Below are 15587 nucleotides of genomic sequence, written 5' to 3' on the forward strand. Positions count from 1 at the left end.
ACAATGCTGTTCCCAGAGCATTATGTATATTAATTTGTTTGATCCTCCAGTAGCCCTATTATCCCCATTTTACAGATGAAGAATGGAAGTACGAGGTGATTAAGTGACTTCCTGAAAGGCACATGCCAGTAAGGAGTTGGACAGAAATTAGAATCCAAGCAATCTGACTCCAGACTTTTACCCACTATACTGTTGCCTTTAAGCAATTTAAAAATAAACATTTTATAGGTTACAACATGTTGAAATATTAATACGTTATTTTAAATGTAGCGAAATAACTGCTAATCTTTAAATTTTACCAACTGCCTAAATATGTTTATTTAAAATTGCATCAATGCTGTGATTTCTGACTGAATATGCTAAGGCAAATTGTTTTATCCTTGTATTTGTAATAAACAGATATGAGATACACATACATGCCTGACATGACAGTGGAGCTAATTTTATATCCTTTTAGCAAATACATTTCTAAGGCTGTAAAACTTTTTCTACTTAAAATATTAATAATGGCAACTTAATGTTTCTTGCTATGTATTAGGTACTGTGCTGGGGTAAAGATGGAATGACTTACCTGCTATTCCTTTTATTTAGAGGTGAGTCTCTTTCTTTTCCTACTGAATCTGGGTTGGCCAGTGATTTGACAAGTAGAATGTGGCAGAAGTATTACGTTGGTGCAAAAGTAATTGCCAGTTTTGCCATTGAAAGTAATGGTAAAACTCGCAATTACTTTTGCACCAACCTAATAACATTCTAGGATGTCTGAGACTCTGTCATAAGAGCCTTGCAGCTTCTGTATACTGGAACATTCATTCTTGGGTCCAGCTTCCATGCTCTAAGGAAACATAAGCAACCTTGAGGAGACTCATATGAAGAGGATCCCAGGCTCCTGGCTGAGCACCCAGCCGACAGGCAGCACAAACCTGCCAGTCACTCAGGTGAGTTCTTTGGGGAGTATATTCTCCAACTCCAGCAGAGGCCAAGAGGAGCAGAATGAGCCAATACCACTGAGCTCTGCCCACATTATTGATTTGTGAGAAAACTGAATGATTGTCGTTGCTTTAAGCACAAAGTTTGGGGGTAGTATTTTATGCAGCAATAGATGGACAGAACAAGTGCTAAGGCCTTTACACATGTTATCTTTATTCCTCACAATGATCTTATGAAGAAGCTATTATCCTTACCTCAAGATGACAAAGCTGAGGCTCAGTGAGTTGGCATAATAATCCAGGTCTGTCAACTCCAGCTTGATAGATATTTCTCCGGATAAATCTTACTTCACTTTATGATCCATCTTATTCACAGCTGTTGAGTCAGGCACGACTAAGGTTAAATCTTAGTTCTGCCCTTATTGGCTATATGACCTTGGATAAACAGGAGGTAAGTTTGTCACTTCACAGGACTGTGAAGATTCCAAGGATACATATAAGGAAATTGGCAAGTGATAGGCACTCAACAATGGGCAAATATTATTGCTTTGAAAATTCCTATAATGCAGAAGCAGCTAGTGGTAAAAGGCTCGCAGAATAGCATTTGATGGTGTGAATACCATCATGGTGTGGGATACACACATTTAGGAGCAGGCACGTGCAAAAATGTCAGAATGGCCTGACTTCTAATAGGAAAAAACCTCATGACATCACATGATAGTAAACCATGTATGCATACATGGCCTATGTTTACCTGTATGTATAGCATAATATGGGTATATAATTGATTTAAGTCTAGAAAATTCCTGACTAAACAGCTATGTCTGTTACTTCTTCATTTTAAGATTCCTTCCAGCTCTAAAATTCTGTGAATTTTACTTAGCATCCTTTGTCTACCTTGAATGTTGATTACCTTAGGAAACAAATGCAATCACAGCCAGCTATCAGCTCATGCCAATAACTATATACAATTTGCAATTTGTATGCTATTCCTGGACAAGAGTTCAGGTATTCAGAGAAAAGGCCTTTCTCTCTACTGCCTGCTTCTACCAATTTTTAAACAGGGACCTTCCTGAGTAAAGCAGGTCCTATCAAGTTGCTGTCATCTTCTCCCTTGGAATTTGGGGGAAAAGGTGTGAGGGAATGGTGGAGCAGGTGAAAGGAGGGCCGCTGTAAACTGCTGTGAACGTTCCTGGGTCTGTTGTAGGTGCTCAATAAACACTTAGAGAATTCAATGAACTTGTTCTTCCTTTATCCCATTTAGCCTGTCTTACCCACTTATTTCCAGATTAACAGTGGATGACGGTGGTAAGCAGTAGTGAGGATTAAAACCTCAACAGCTTATTGAAAGACCCCTTCATCCTGTGCTTTTATATTCTTAGTGCTGGTGTATGACATGAGCCAGTAACAGGGCTTCTGGCCCATAGTTCCCTTCTGATAACAGCTTCTTTTGTTTCCATTCTCTTCCCTACTAATATTGGTGCTCTGACTGACAAGACAAAGGACTGTATCCTGTTGAGAAGATCTAAAATCTGAGAAACTCCCACTAAAATCTGTATCCTGTAAAGAAATAACACACTTTCTAAAAGTGCTCTTGGGACATTTAAAAATTGAAAGACAATAACCGCCCCCCCAACACATACACTCTTAACATTCTGTTTTTGATGCCATAAAATGAAAAGAATCAGAAAACAAAACTACGACTCACACCAAAAAATTCTCATTATCTAGAAAAAAAAGCAAAGAAAAAAACTCCTTTTATACAACTTTTGGATTAAAGAAGGTATCAAAACTGAAACTTAAGAACATTTAGAAAATAACAGTAATGACATTAATGCAGCCAAATGATTCGCCTTAAGCAGTGCTCACACTTAAGTCCATGTCTTAATCTCTTCTTAAGAATTAAGAAGTAAAAATAAATAAGTTACATGCTAACTCGAGTTAGAAAAAAACAAAATAAACCAAGGAAAGCAAAATGTGGAAAACTTATTAAAGTGGAAATCAACTAATTAGAAAGAACAAAATTACAGAATAGAGACATCCAAGCAGTTTGGGGAAAATAAAAAAATACACAATTAAAAAAGTAGGTAAACTGTTGGCTACCTTTATCAAGAAAATAAGGGAGAAACTTTGGGAGGCCGAGGCAGGCGGATCACGAGGTTAGGAGATCGAGACCATCCTGGCTAATACGGTGAAACCCCGTCTCTACTAAAAATACAAAAAAATTAGCCGGGCCTGGTGGTGGGCGCCTGTAGTCCCAGCTACTTACGACGCTGAGGCAGGAGAATGGCGTGAACCTGGGAGGCAGAGCTTGCAGTGAGCAGAGATCGTGCCACTGTACTCCAGCCTGGGCGACAGAGCGAGACTCCGTCTCAAAAAAAAAAAAAAAAAAAAAAAAAGAAAAGAAGGGAGAAAGCATAATACAAACTAAGGGGCAACATCCACATGCATAGAAGACGAAGAGTTAACTTTCCTCAACTAGGCAAATAAATTTGAAAACTTGGGATTAAATGGATGGTTCCTGATCCAGATAGGATATAAAAACTACATGGATTAATTACCTAGATGATACCAACAAAGTTGTCAAAAAGCTGCTTGCCAAACATCCATGAAACCCAGATAATTTCACTGAAATTTTAAGAAACAGAAAATTTCAATGCTATTTAAACTGTTCTAGGGCATTGTAAAAGGAGGGAAGCTTCCAAATCCACAAGCATAAAATACTAAACTTCTCAAAGTGAACACGTGTATGCACGCACACACAAACTATAGACTACTGATTAATACAAGTGCAAATATCCTAAATAAAATATGAAGTGCAGTCTAGCAATATATTAAAAAAATACACATGGCCAAAAAGAATTTATTTAAAGAATGTAATGATAGTGCAAAATTACAAAATATATTAGTAAAATTCATCTTAAAGGATCAAAGGAAAAAAAATCATATGATCATCTCCACAGATGTCGAAAAGGCATGTGATAAAATTAAACATGCAGTCTTTAAAAAGTTTTAAGAATAGGGATTAGTTGATACTCCTTAATATGATTAAATCTATCTCAACTCAATTCATTATAGCCAGTTATTGAACATTATTTTAGAAGTACTAGACAATGCAATTAAGATACAAAGAGGAATGCAAACTGTAACAATGGTTACATTATCAGTGTTTGCTGATGACAGGACTGTGTAGTTGGAAAACACAAAATAATTAAGTGAAATACTATCACAAACAACAAAAAAAATGGGATCAGGTAGCCAGGTAGAAAATTAACATAAATAATTGGCCTTTACATGCACTAAAATTAGGCAAAATTATAAACAGGATTTCATTAATAAAGGCAATAAAATGTAAAAATTAAAAAAAATAAACTCTTAAAAATGTATGAGATCTCTGTAAAGTGTAAAATTCATCTGAAGGAAACAAAAAAAGACGAATGGGCATGATTTTTAGATAGTGCACCATGGTTTAGATAAAAAGCTTTAACATGATAATGATGTCAAATTCCCCTAAATTAATCTATAAAATTAAAACTGTCCAAAAAAAAAAAAAAAGGTACCCATGGATGTTTTGTGGAACTCAACAAATTGATTCTGTCATTCAAATGGAAATATAAATAAGAATATTTGAAACATTTAAAAATCACAGTTATTAAAACAATAAAGGATTGGTACAAAAAGAGAAAAGCAGATCAACAGAAGAAAATAGAGTCTAGAAACATACCCAAATAATATGGAAATGTACTATATAAGTTCCATTTCAAATTAGTAAGGAAAGGATTATTTAATAAATAGCTTTGTGAAAACTAGGTAGTCATCTGGAAAAAATATAGTGAAGCCCTAAATTCAGGAGAGATCAATGATTTAAATGTAAAAAAAACAAATAACAGAAATGCTTGATCTTACTTTTAATATTCAAACTCTAATGATGTATTATTTCCCTTTGAGAAAAGGTACAGAAAATGTATGCATAGTTATGTTACAATCTGCATTACTATATATGGTACTGATATGCCTATGTACATATATGGTTATTTCTAGAGAGATATACAAGAATCTGGTACTGATATGTGTCTCTTTCAAGTGAACTAAAAGATGGGTGTTGGGACAGAAGAGGAATTTACATTTTACTGTTTGAACCAGGACGATGTATTAGTTAATTAAAATAATAAATTAAAACATATGCTAGAAAACCAAAACCCTTGTACTTGATAGTATATTAGTACTAGGGCGTAAAAGATTATTTGGTAACCCAAATTCTGCCAGTAGAATATACTATAAGGGTCTAAAACGTATGTGAAAACAATTTAAAAAGAGAACTGATTGTGTTACTGCATCTTGTGAGATACGTCAATTAAAAGGCAGTTTAATCAATTAAACTCTCTTATCTTGTGAGATACATCAATTGAAGGGCAATCTCAAGCAAAATAATATTCAAGTCCTTAGAAAATTTTACCCTCGAGTACTGGTAAAAGCTACTACTTTACTATAAAGTAGTTAAGGAATGATCTCCTTCTAATCATTTTTATTCTAGATATATTGCATATTTTATGGCCTGAATTTGTATATGCACCAAAATTCAACAAATAAAGAACAACTTTGATTTAAAAAGTACCTCAAGGCAATAAAAAAAATCATTTTAATTTTTGATACATATTAAAACATCTTAGTCAGTTCCTCCTGACAGCATTAACACAGACAAATACACAAGACTTCAAACATGCTTTAAAATGACATTCAGCAAATACTTAAAATTTAATAAATAGCAAATCACACACAGATACATTTTTCATAATCATTAAACTACTAAAACAGACAGCTAAAGAATAAATAAACTGCAATTGACAGTAAAAAAAATATGTTGGGTTTTGCAATTCACACTACTTAAAAAGGGGGGATGATCTGAATGATTTCTTAATTTTCTTTTGAGAGTGTAGCATGATCCCCCCCAGGAATAAAATATATTGAAAAAAATCACTCTTATAACAATGTATTTTTTAAATACAACAAATAAATATGAAACCAGCAAAGCAATTTCAAGTTGTAATAAAAATGTCCCCCACCCCCAGCCAAAAGCTATGGAAATATATAGTCGCTGTGGTAGCAAATAATAGTATTTAAAGTGATAGTGCTTGTGCACTGAGCTCATCTGAGACCTTGATATAATTTTAGTGCAAATCCCTAGGGTCCAATGCAAGCGCAACCCTGTATTAGGGAAAGACATTACCAGGTGGAACTTATCTTGTACAATTTTTGTACATGTTTTATAAAGTTCAAGATTTAATGCATAGTAGAATATCTTCATCCACTTAATTCTGTTGCTAAATAGAGATGAAAAAAGAAATGACTTGGGATTTTACCATTTGGTTTGTACCATGTTAGAGTATTAAAGTCAACATTAGAAAATCTTTATAAAAGAGTTTTGTTTTTGCCAGTAATTTATCGAACTCTGCCCAAATTTCAGATGATTGTATGTTAAACGTAAGAGAAACATTTTTAGACAGTTTCCCGTTGACAAGTTCATATGATAATGAAATCCAATAATAGACAAATGTCAAACAAATGAAAACGCAGGTGAGTATAAGGGTGTTTTTTTTTGTACATTAACAACCTTAACATCTAGTATATTAAGTTACAAGATGTGTTGGCAAAAGCATAAACGTTTCAATTAAAATAAGGTATTATTTTGTACAAACAAACCATTTAACATAGGATAGATAAAAATGACAATCAAATGAGTTTCAGCAGCCACATTTCTACAGTGAACTACAGTATCAGGATGAAAACAATCAGAAACAAATGAAAGGACATTATTGAACAATATGAATATGTAATGCATTTTTAGCTGCTAAAATAGTAAACTCTAAGTTCATAGAGTTACAAGTTGTCGAATTTAACCATGCAGGCTAACATATAATAAGAAATCACCCTGCATTTTTTCTTTTTAAACTAAAACTAGTTTAACTGTAAAGTTACAAAATAATAAATGGATATTGCTCCAACTTGTATACAATCTCCCTTATGTGATTCGTACCTAACAAAGTAACAAAGCCTCATCATCACTCGTTTCGTTTTTCAGTGTTACTTCTAAGCAAGTGTCTGGTATCTGGGCAGTGTGGACAATACCACAACGCTCACAGGGGCCATCTCGATTACTTGGCCTTACTCCAGGATTTGTTGCATTATATGGTTGTCTAAGCCCTTGTCCTTGATCTGAGGCAAGATCAAGAAGAGGTCTGGAGCAGTCATTCACATCAAAGTCTGAAGATCCATCAGAAATTGGAATTAGCATTTCAACATCATCATCATCTTCTCTTCCACTTACCCCATTATCAAGTTGTCTCAAAGGACTCTGGTTCTGACTTACGGAACTTGATCGTCCTAATGTAAAACGTACCCAGCGTAGCCCCTGAGTCATACGACTGAGTGCACTTGTAAGCTGGTGACGTGCTGGACTCACACTTGGGGGTTCCACACTTGTCACATCCCTTCCATTATCTGCATGACCACTTCGGGTACTCTGAGTTGAGGAACTTGCACATGCTCCTACTGTCGCTTCTACTGCCGTTGTGGGAGGGACTTTTTGAGGCAAAGGAGCTGCAACCCCACCAGATGCTCCTGCCATATCTCTTCTCTCATTTTCTGTGTCTGTGTCATCAGACTCCACGGAAAACAAACTTCTGTGAGTATGATTTCTCTCAGGTTCTCTACTGGTACTCTGACTAGGGACAACCTCATCTCCATCTGCTGAGACCAAAGCCAATGACCCAGAATGACGTGATCTTGCAAAATTAAAAATACGGTTCCAAATGTTGCTTGATCTGCCTGCCATAGGAAGCCTGACTGAAGTAAATCCAAGCTGAGATCGTACCGCTAGCCTCAGATTTTCCAAAACAGAAGCCTACAAAAATAAGAAAAGATCTTAAGATAGTTAACAACAAGGTACTAAGATAAAAAAAAAAAAAACACCCTTCTATTAAGAATGTGTTGTGGTTAAAAATTCTGTTACTCATTGTTGCTTTTGGGTCTAAGAAGGAAAAATTAAATTCTCTTACCTATGTGGGTTCATCCTACTACAGAATCTAATCTACTAATCTAACTTGAATCATTGTTTGTTTAAACTTTTCTTGATATTCCATTTTATATATGCAACTTAAAAATGATATTTAATGTCAATTATAACAGTTGTTTCAAAATCTCACATCGTAATCCAACATGAAAAGTGTACCAAAGCTAGAAAATAAAATTGATACTTCTGTAACTAGGAACATAGGAGAATCTCTACATAATTGACGAAGTGACCAAAATGAGTTTGTGAAAACGAGGCCTTTTATCTTTTTTTTTTTTTAAAGAACAAATTAGATTTAATTTACAAGGCTTAACTTTTCCAAAACATGTGAAAATTGTATTTCACAGAGTTGGTTCTCAAGCATTTGCTGAATGGATACTGAGGATTTAATTATATTGTCACAAATAAAGGAATTATATTTGTAATACAGCACAGAAGGCAACAAGAAACAACAAAAGAACCTGTTTATATCATTACTCAATGGTATCCAGACATTTAGATTCCTTCTCAATCTTTAAAGTTTTATTTTCTATAGTCTAGTATTAAGTATAAATATATCATTCTTTGAAAACTAGTTAGCTGTAATTAGTGTATATGAAAGGTTGCCCAACTGAATAAAAAATCTATTCTTTTTTCTAGATGAACGAGTTTAGAGTTTATTTTTAAAAGCATATAGCATTATATAAGATAGTCTTTAAGCTCCATCTAGTGGTTATAAAAAGAAGTATTCAAACTTGAAACAGCTTTCACCAACCTGGCATTTAGTATTTAAAAATTATATTTCCAGGAAACAATCTTAAGTTGATATACTCTCCTTCAGTTGATGATACCGTCTCCTGCCAAAACTCACACCTCTTCCCTTTCCCCTCACAGAAGAAAGAAGGTAGAAAATAAGGAAGATGTCCTCTTATGTTCTGTATCTCTTTGTGACTGGTATTGCATTTATTTATGCTTTCCATATAGGCCTTTCCATAGTGCCATGAACATAATTTATGATAAGTTAAGAAGCTACTATCATAGGAACATTTCATAGTCTAACATTAGTAAGGCACAGATTGTCAATAAGAAATTTGGATATCAGCACACATAGATTTGCTATACAGATGAGTAAGAGTTTTCACCAATTAAGAAGTACCTAACTACAAATTAAAAAAAAAAAGAAAAAGAAAAAGTGGTTCACATTTCTAATGAACTTCTCCACAGATCTGCTCCTCAACAGTGAGCATGCAAGTTTTAAGGCTTCATGTTGAGCACTATGCTATTATGTCCAGCAATGAACAAAAGGCTCTTCTGTTATCCTTCTCTGTTGTGCTGCTATTAGCCATCAAGATCAATCAACATACTTTATTGCTGACTTTAACATTTGGTTTGTCATACTGAGGTGAAACTCTCTATTTAGTTAAAAGTCAGTTAATTAGGATTGGCAATCTAACATTATATTTTATGAGGGGATCTCATGAATGTTCTAGGAATAATTTCATATACTTCTTCAGTTTATGAAGGAGAAAGCATTCCTCAAAAAGCGTTTCTCCTTTGAGTGAGATGGTGAATTACATCATTACTTATTTTTTCCAAAATCTGCTATAAAATTTGGTAATTTGTTACCAAAAGCTTCAAACTTGAGAGTTTTTAATCTCATTAAATGAATACAATCTAACTTACCACCCATAAACATATTTTATTCTAAAATGTTGAAGTAGAATTCTCCCACGAGGGTAAATATAACCTGAGAAACTGGGGTAGTGTGAGGTAATAAAGAATTTAACCTCACCCAAAGCCTCTGTCCTTGGCTTTTGGTACATCATCTCCAAGCCCTTCCACTGTCATGTCTGAAAGCAGTCTCTTTGCCTAGGGGCCTTGGACCAGCCAGATAGTAAAACTGATTTAGAGTGGAAGCTCTGAACCACACCAACAGTGTCATGTAGCGTGAGGGCTTTGGGTCAGTCAATCTCTGGATAAGGCTAGAAACTGGGATTGGCCACATGTGCAATTAATCCTGCCTATGTGCTAGTGCTCCAGTACAAACTCCGGACACCCGAGGCCTGGGTGAGCTTTCCTGATTGGTAACACTCCATGCATATTGTCACATATCTGTGTTCACACAGTAATGCCCTCCTGCCTGTATGGGGAAAGGACGACTGGAAGGTCCATGTTTGGTACCCTTCTGAACTTTGTCCTATGCATCTTTTCCCTTGGTTAATCTGTGTCTGAATCCTCTCCCTGTAATAAACTGTAATAGCAAGTGAGCTGCTTTCAATGAGTTTTTTGAGTGTTCCTAGTAAATTATCAAACCTGAAGGGGATTTGGGGAACTCCTTGAATTTGCAATTGGTGTTAAGAGTGAAGACAATCTTGTGTGAACTGTGTTCTCTCTAACTTTATGGGGTTTAGGCGTGGTGGGTGGTAGAGAATGAAGTAGGTGTGTAAAATTAACCGTGATCTGATTCTTACCTAAAAAAAAACTTTCCTCATAGCAGGGCTGATGTAAAGAAGCCACAACTTAGGTTTTTCCTACTTTGCACACAAAATTCCAACCAATGGAACTTCTGAATGATTTACTTAGGAAATTACATATGGAGAAATGTTTTGAAACTACAAATTCTCACCAAAGATTTCCTAAAATACTCCAATAAGGTGATAGACTGTAATCAGAACTCACATTTACCAAAAAGGAAATGGTATTCTATTTTGAAAATAATTATATTACTGGGAAAACAATGTTTACCAGTTTTAATACTGGAAACAACAATTTTTATAAATGTTTCTGAATGAATTTACAATTTAAATGAATAAATCCTTATGCCTAAAATGAACACGGGCACATTTTTAAGCACTACGAGAAAAATTTTTTTAATTGCTGAGAAATTGAAAGAATTCAGAAACATATAATGAATTACTATATAAACAAAATGCTATAAATTGTTAAACACTATAAAATCCAGCTTGAAGATGTTTTTCCTGAGGTAGAAATGTTAACTTCATTTTAATTACTTTTACTTATAAGTGGTTAATCTAGCATGTTATATTGCTAGCATATTAATTTTAGTGTTCATTCTTAAATCTTGTAGATGTTCAGGTCAAGTAAAAAATAATTTGCCAAGCTTAATACTTTTGAATTATAATGCACTAAATTATCCTAAACAGTAAAATGCTTAAGAATCACACAACCAAATCAGAGGAATGAAAAATATACTTTTGTAGTTTGTAGTGTTAAACTATAATGAAAACTATGACTTCAAATCTTCCATACATTTAAATCCTTGATTGCAAAAATTCTGACAGTCAAGGGTCTTTGCTTTATCATATACACAGGTGCAGATTTCATTTTAAGAGGAAATGTAATAGAAATTACACATTGCAATATACCTGATTAGGTGAACAAACAGGAAAATCTTCAACTGGTGGAATTAAACCCTGAGCAATCAATTGTCCATACGAGGGAGGAGCTTCTCTTCTTAACAATTCTGCTTCCACTCTTGACAACTGTGTTTCAAATGATCTTTGAGAGTAGATGGAAAGAAAAAAGATTAAAAGGGGGAGCGAAGAAAAAGAACAATTTTCTATTATCAGTAATTAAAACAATCTGAATCTTGGCATATTTGATCATTTTAAAGCTTAGTCATTTGACAAACATTTACTGAATATATGTATTATCCCTACACTGGGAATACAAAGCTGACGCAGGCAGTCTGTCTTCATAGGGCTTTATGCTAGTAGAAGCCTAGATCACTGAGTTTTAATAAATGAAAATCCCTGTAAAAGGTAAAGGGAGAAATAATACAAGATTTAAAAACTCCTAAGAATACTGTATTTACTGAATATATGTTGAAGCCACTGCGCCCAGCTGGGATCTTTGACTCTTCATTGTGCTCTTTTGTTGCAATGTGGTAAAAAGTCTTCTGGCCATTTACACTTGGCCAAAGATGCAGTGGTCGGGCGCCGTGGCTCACACCTGTAATCCCAGCAGTTTGGGAGGCCAAGGCGGGTGGATCACGAGGTCAGTAGTTTGGGACCAGCCTGGCCAACAGAGTGAAACCCTGTCTCTACTAAAAATACAAAAAATTAGCCAGGCGTGGTGGCGGGTGCCTGTAATCCCAGCTACTTGGGAGGCTGAGGCAGGAGAATCGCTTGAACCTGGGAGATGGAGTGCAGTGAGCTGAGATCGCACCAGTGCACTCCAGCCCGGGTGACAGAGCAAGACTCCCGTCTCCAAACAAACAACAAAAAAAAAAAAAAGGAAAAAAAAGAAAAGATGCAGTAATGGTTATTACGATACTGTGCATCTGTGTGCCATCTATTAGCCATCTGTTATGTAAAAAGTTGTTAAATCTATTATTTGTAATTCTCCTGGGACTGAAGGTCATTGTCTCCACAGGGACATCTCTGCCATTAACTTCTGCCAGGTCCCATTTATCCTGCATCAAACTGAAAACTACTCACTCTGAAGGTCACCCTTTAACAGTTAACCATTTCTTACTAAACTGAGAACTCTGAAGTGCTGTTGTCACTTAACTCTACAACAGGACATTAGTCTTGTGTTCCAATCGTATCTCCTGTTAGCCCTTCATACGCATCCTGGGCTCCAGATAAACTGAATCATGTGCTTACTTTATGAGCAATGCTGGACATTCCTACTTCTATATATTTTCCCAGGTTATTGCTTTAACAACACCTTTTCCCCTATCTATATTCTTCTACTCATACATTTCAAGTGGCACCCCTCCAATTAAAGCCTTTCTGCCTCTCTCCCTCATTAGATTAGGTATTTTTGACTTTATACCATTTTGTTTCATAGCTCTTTACAGTATTACACTTTTGTCATCTTATTCCATGCCCCAATTCCTTCCTCCTAACTGTAAACTGCTTGTGATATTACGCCTTATTCATTTTTCTATTTACCTGTATGCTTTGAACATAGCATATAGCATATCTGGAATTTTTGAATTTGTATTTAGAAAAATACAGGTTAAAACACTAAAACTGAGAGCTGCAGCTTACAATATTCCTATAAAACAGATTAATCTGAAAACAGGAGCTGGTAAATAGATGGGCTTTTTCTCATAACTCTAAATATTTAGTTTGTAATGTGTCTGGCCTTTTGAGTCTTGGGCTTTTCACGCTAATTTTATACATCATCAACAATCTTTATCCATTTTCTAAACTAATATAAAACAAAAATACATTGCTAATCATCAAAGAACTTGTTGCAAACACTTGGGCCTGCTTTTACTGAGGCCCAATAGTTCTGTCTTGATACTGACCTTCTTTCAAACATTCTCAGAGAATAAAGCTTGCAAGTACATCCCAATGCTATGACGAGTAACAGGCCACAGATGAGGCTCCCTATGACGGCAGCAGTGATGACTCTTGTAGGCACGATTACTGGGCAATTTTCTTCATCGCTGCCATCACCACAGTCATCTTGAGAATCACACACCCAACTTTCAAACACACAACGATTGTTTTTACAATGGAAATTTCCTGGTTGGCAAAAAAAGCAGTTTTTTTCATCTGAGCCATTTGGGCAATGATTCTGGTAGTTGCAGCGATCAGAACGAGGATAACAGACACCATTTCGGGAACATGGAAATTCTTCCTTCTGGCACATGGTACAATTGATTTCATCCCTTCCATTTGGGCAATGCCAATACCCATCACAACGCTGCTGCTCAGTATAACACCCCCAGTTACCTCCACAGGGTATTTCCCATGGCAAACAGAACCCATCTACTTGGTAAGTAGCATTAAATCCCCTCGCAGCATTCACTTTATCAGCACAAAAATGTACCCTTATCTGTCCAGAAGAAGAAACAACTGTAAGAGGTGCATGAGAATCAAAAGCTGTCAACACACGCAAAAGCTTGTGTGGATTCTCCTCTAATCCATCATATATTTTGACATAATCACCATAACCAGTACCATCAAGTTTAAAGTCAGTGAAGCGTAAAATGACTTTACGGTGATCACCAGTGTCTATTAACCAGGTGCAATTGCTTCCAGGAGGATAAAAGTCTGGATAATTGGGAGAATTAAAAGTACCATAAAAATATTTTAGCCATTGCCCACATGTTGGCACATCACAGTCTATCTCATCTCCTAGGTCAAGGCAGTCAATGTTCCCATCACATTTTAAAGATTCGGGGAGGCAAGTGTAAACTTTGGTAAAACGGGATAAACACTGGAACTGGTTGTAAGCACAGGGTTGAAAAGCAGCAGCAGTTGGAGGATTAGCTTCTTTGGCACAGATCTCTTCATCGGAACTATCTCCACATTCATCCATGTTATTACATTTCCAGGCTTCTGGTATACACTTTCCATTACCACAACGAAACTGATCACAAGCACAATTTGGTTCCTCAGATTTCCCTGTGAAGATGTGAGTAGAAAGAGATGGAAAGAGAAGGAGAAAAATTATAATCTTTAAAAGACATAAAACAGCAAGTGATATTTTTATAATAAATGTTCATAAAGCCCAAGTGCTAGAAGTTTTAAAAAACAGGTTGGTTTTTTAATATTTTAATTTTATTTTTAAGTTCCAGGGTACATGTGCAGGATGTGCAGGTTTGTTACATGAGTAAACATGTGCCATGGTGGTTTGCTGCACCCATCAATCCATCACCTAGGTATTAAGTCCAGTATGCATTAGGTCTTTTCCCTAATGCTCTCCCTCCCACCCCACCCTCCCTAGAAAGGCCACAATAAATGTGGGGCCTGTGTCCATGTGTTCTCATTGTTCAGGTCCCACTTATAAGTGAGAACATGCAGTGTTTGGTTTTCTGTTCCTTTGTTATTTTGCTGAGGATAATGGCTTCCAGCTTCATCCATCCATCCAGCTTCCAGCAAAGGACATGATCTCGTTCCTTTTTATGGCTGCATAGTATCCATGGTGTATATGTACCAACATTTTCTTTACCCAGTCTATAATTGATGGGCATTTGGTTTGATTCCATCTCTTTGCTATTGAGAATAGTGCTGCAACCAACATATGTGTGTATGTATCTTTATAAATAGAATGATTTAACAGGTTGGGTTCTAATGACAAATTAGTACTGTCATGCTTACTCAACAATTCAACTTGTTAAATACTTATTATTATTCCATGAAGATCTTGCATTTTGATCTAAAAGAGAGGACTAATTCTGAATTATTCACATTTGTAGGATCTGGTCACGCTTTGTAGACACAGTTTAAGAAAATAAAAGATGTCTTTTTTTCTGAGACTATAAACTATGAAGGTGAAATCTGTTAGGTCTTTTCTCTGGAGGTATAAAAACAATGACAATTACCACAAAAATACATTCTGAAGTAACTTTCTGGATATGAGTAAGCACTTGAGGGACAAAAGGCTATTCTTAGAATAAATGTATTTAACATGTTTAAAAAGAAAATTAACCTTAGTATATGAAGTTAATCATTTTGTTAGAATTATACAAAACACCTTTTGGGAGACCCAGCTTTAGGGCATCTAACTTTAGCTTCTAATCCTCAATCTCAGCTGCCTCAAGGGCCGACTCCTAATTAAATGAACACTACTTAGAAGATTAGCTCCGAAGTGACAGAGCAGTTAATACCATAAAATTCAGTTCAATATCT

At 35.6% G+C, this 15587-nt stretch overlaps 1 protein-coding gene across 2 annotated transcripts in view; it reads right to left on the reverse strand.

The window, feature by feature from the left end:
- Positions 1-5529: 5529 nt before the first annotated feature.
- The window catches only part of LRP12 (LDL receptor related protein 12), a 101947-nt gene continuing 91889 nt past the window's right edge, over positions 5530-15587 (reverse strand). For both annotated transcript variants that reach the window (XM_019032955.4, XM_004047420.5), the window contains 3 exons: positions 13256-14360; positions 11361-11493; positions 5530-7827 (listed from right to left, as the gene is read on the reverse strand). In XM_019032955.4, coding sequence (XP_018888500.3) covers positions 6961-7827; positions 11361-11493; positions 13256-14360 — 2105 coding nt within the window. In that variant the 3' untranslated portion in view covers positions 5530-6960. The remainder of the gene's footprint in view (positions 7828-11360; positions 11494-13255; positions 14361-15587) is intronic.

The sequence above is a fragment of the Gorilla gorilla genome, chromosome 7 (assembly GCF_029281585.2).
Source record: "Gorilla gorilla gorilla isolate KB3781 chromosome 7, NHGRI_mGorGor1-v2.1_pri, whole genome shotgun sequence".
Lineage (NCBI taxonomy): Eukaryota > Metazoa > Chordata > Mammalia > Primates > Hominidae > Gorilla > Gorilla gorilla.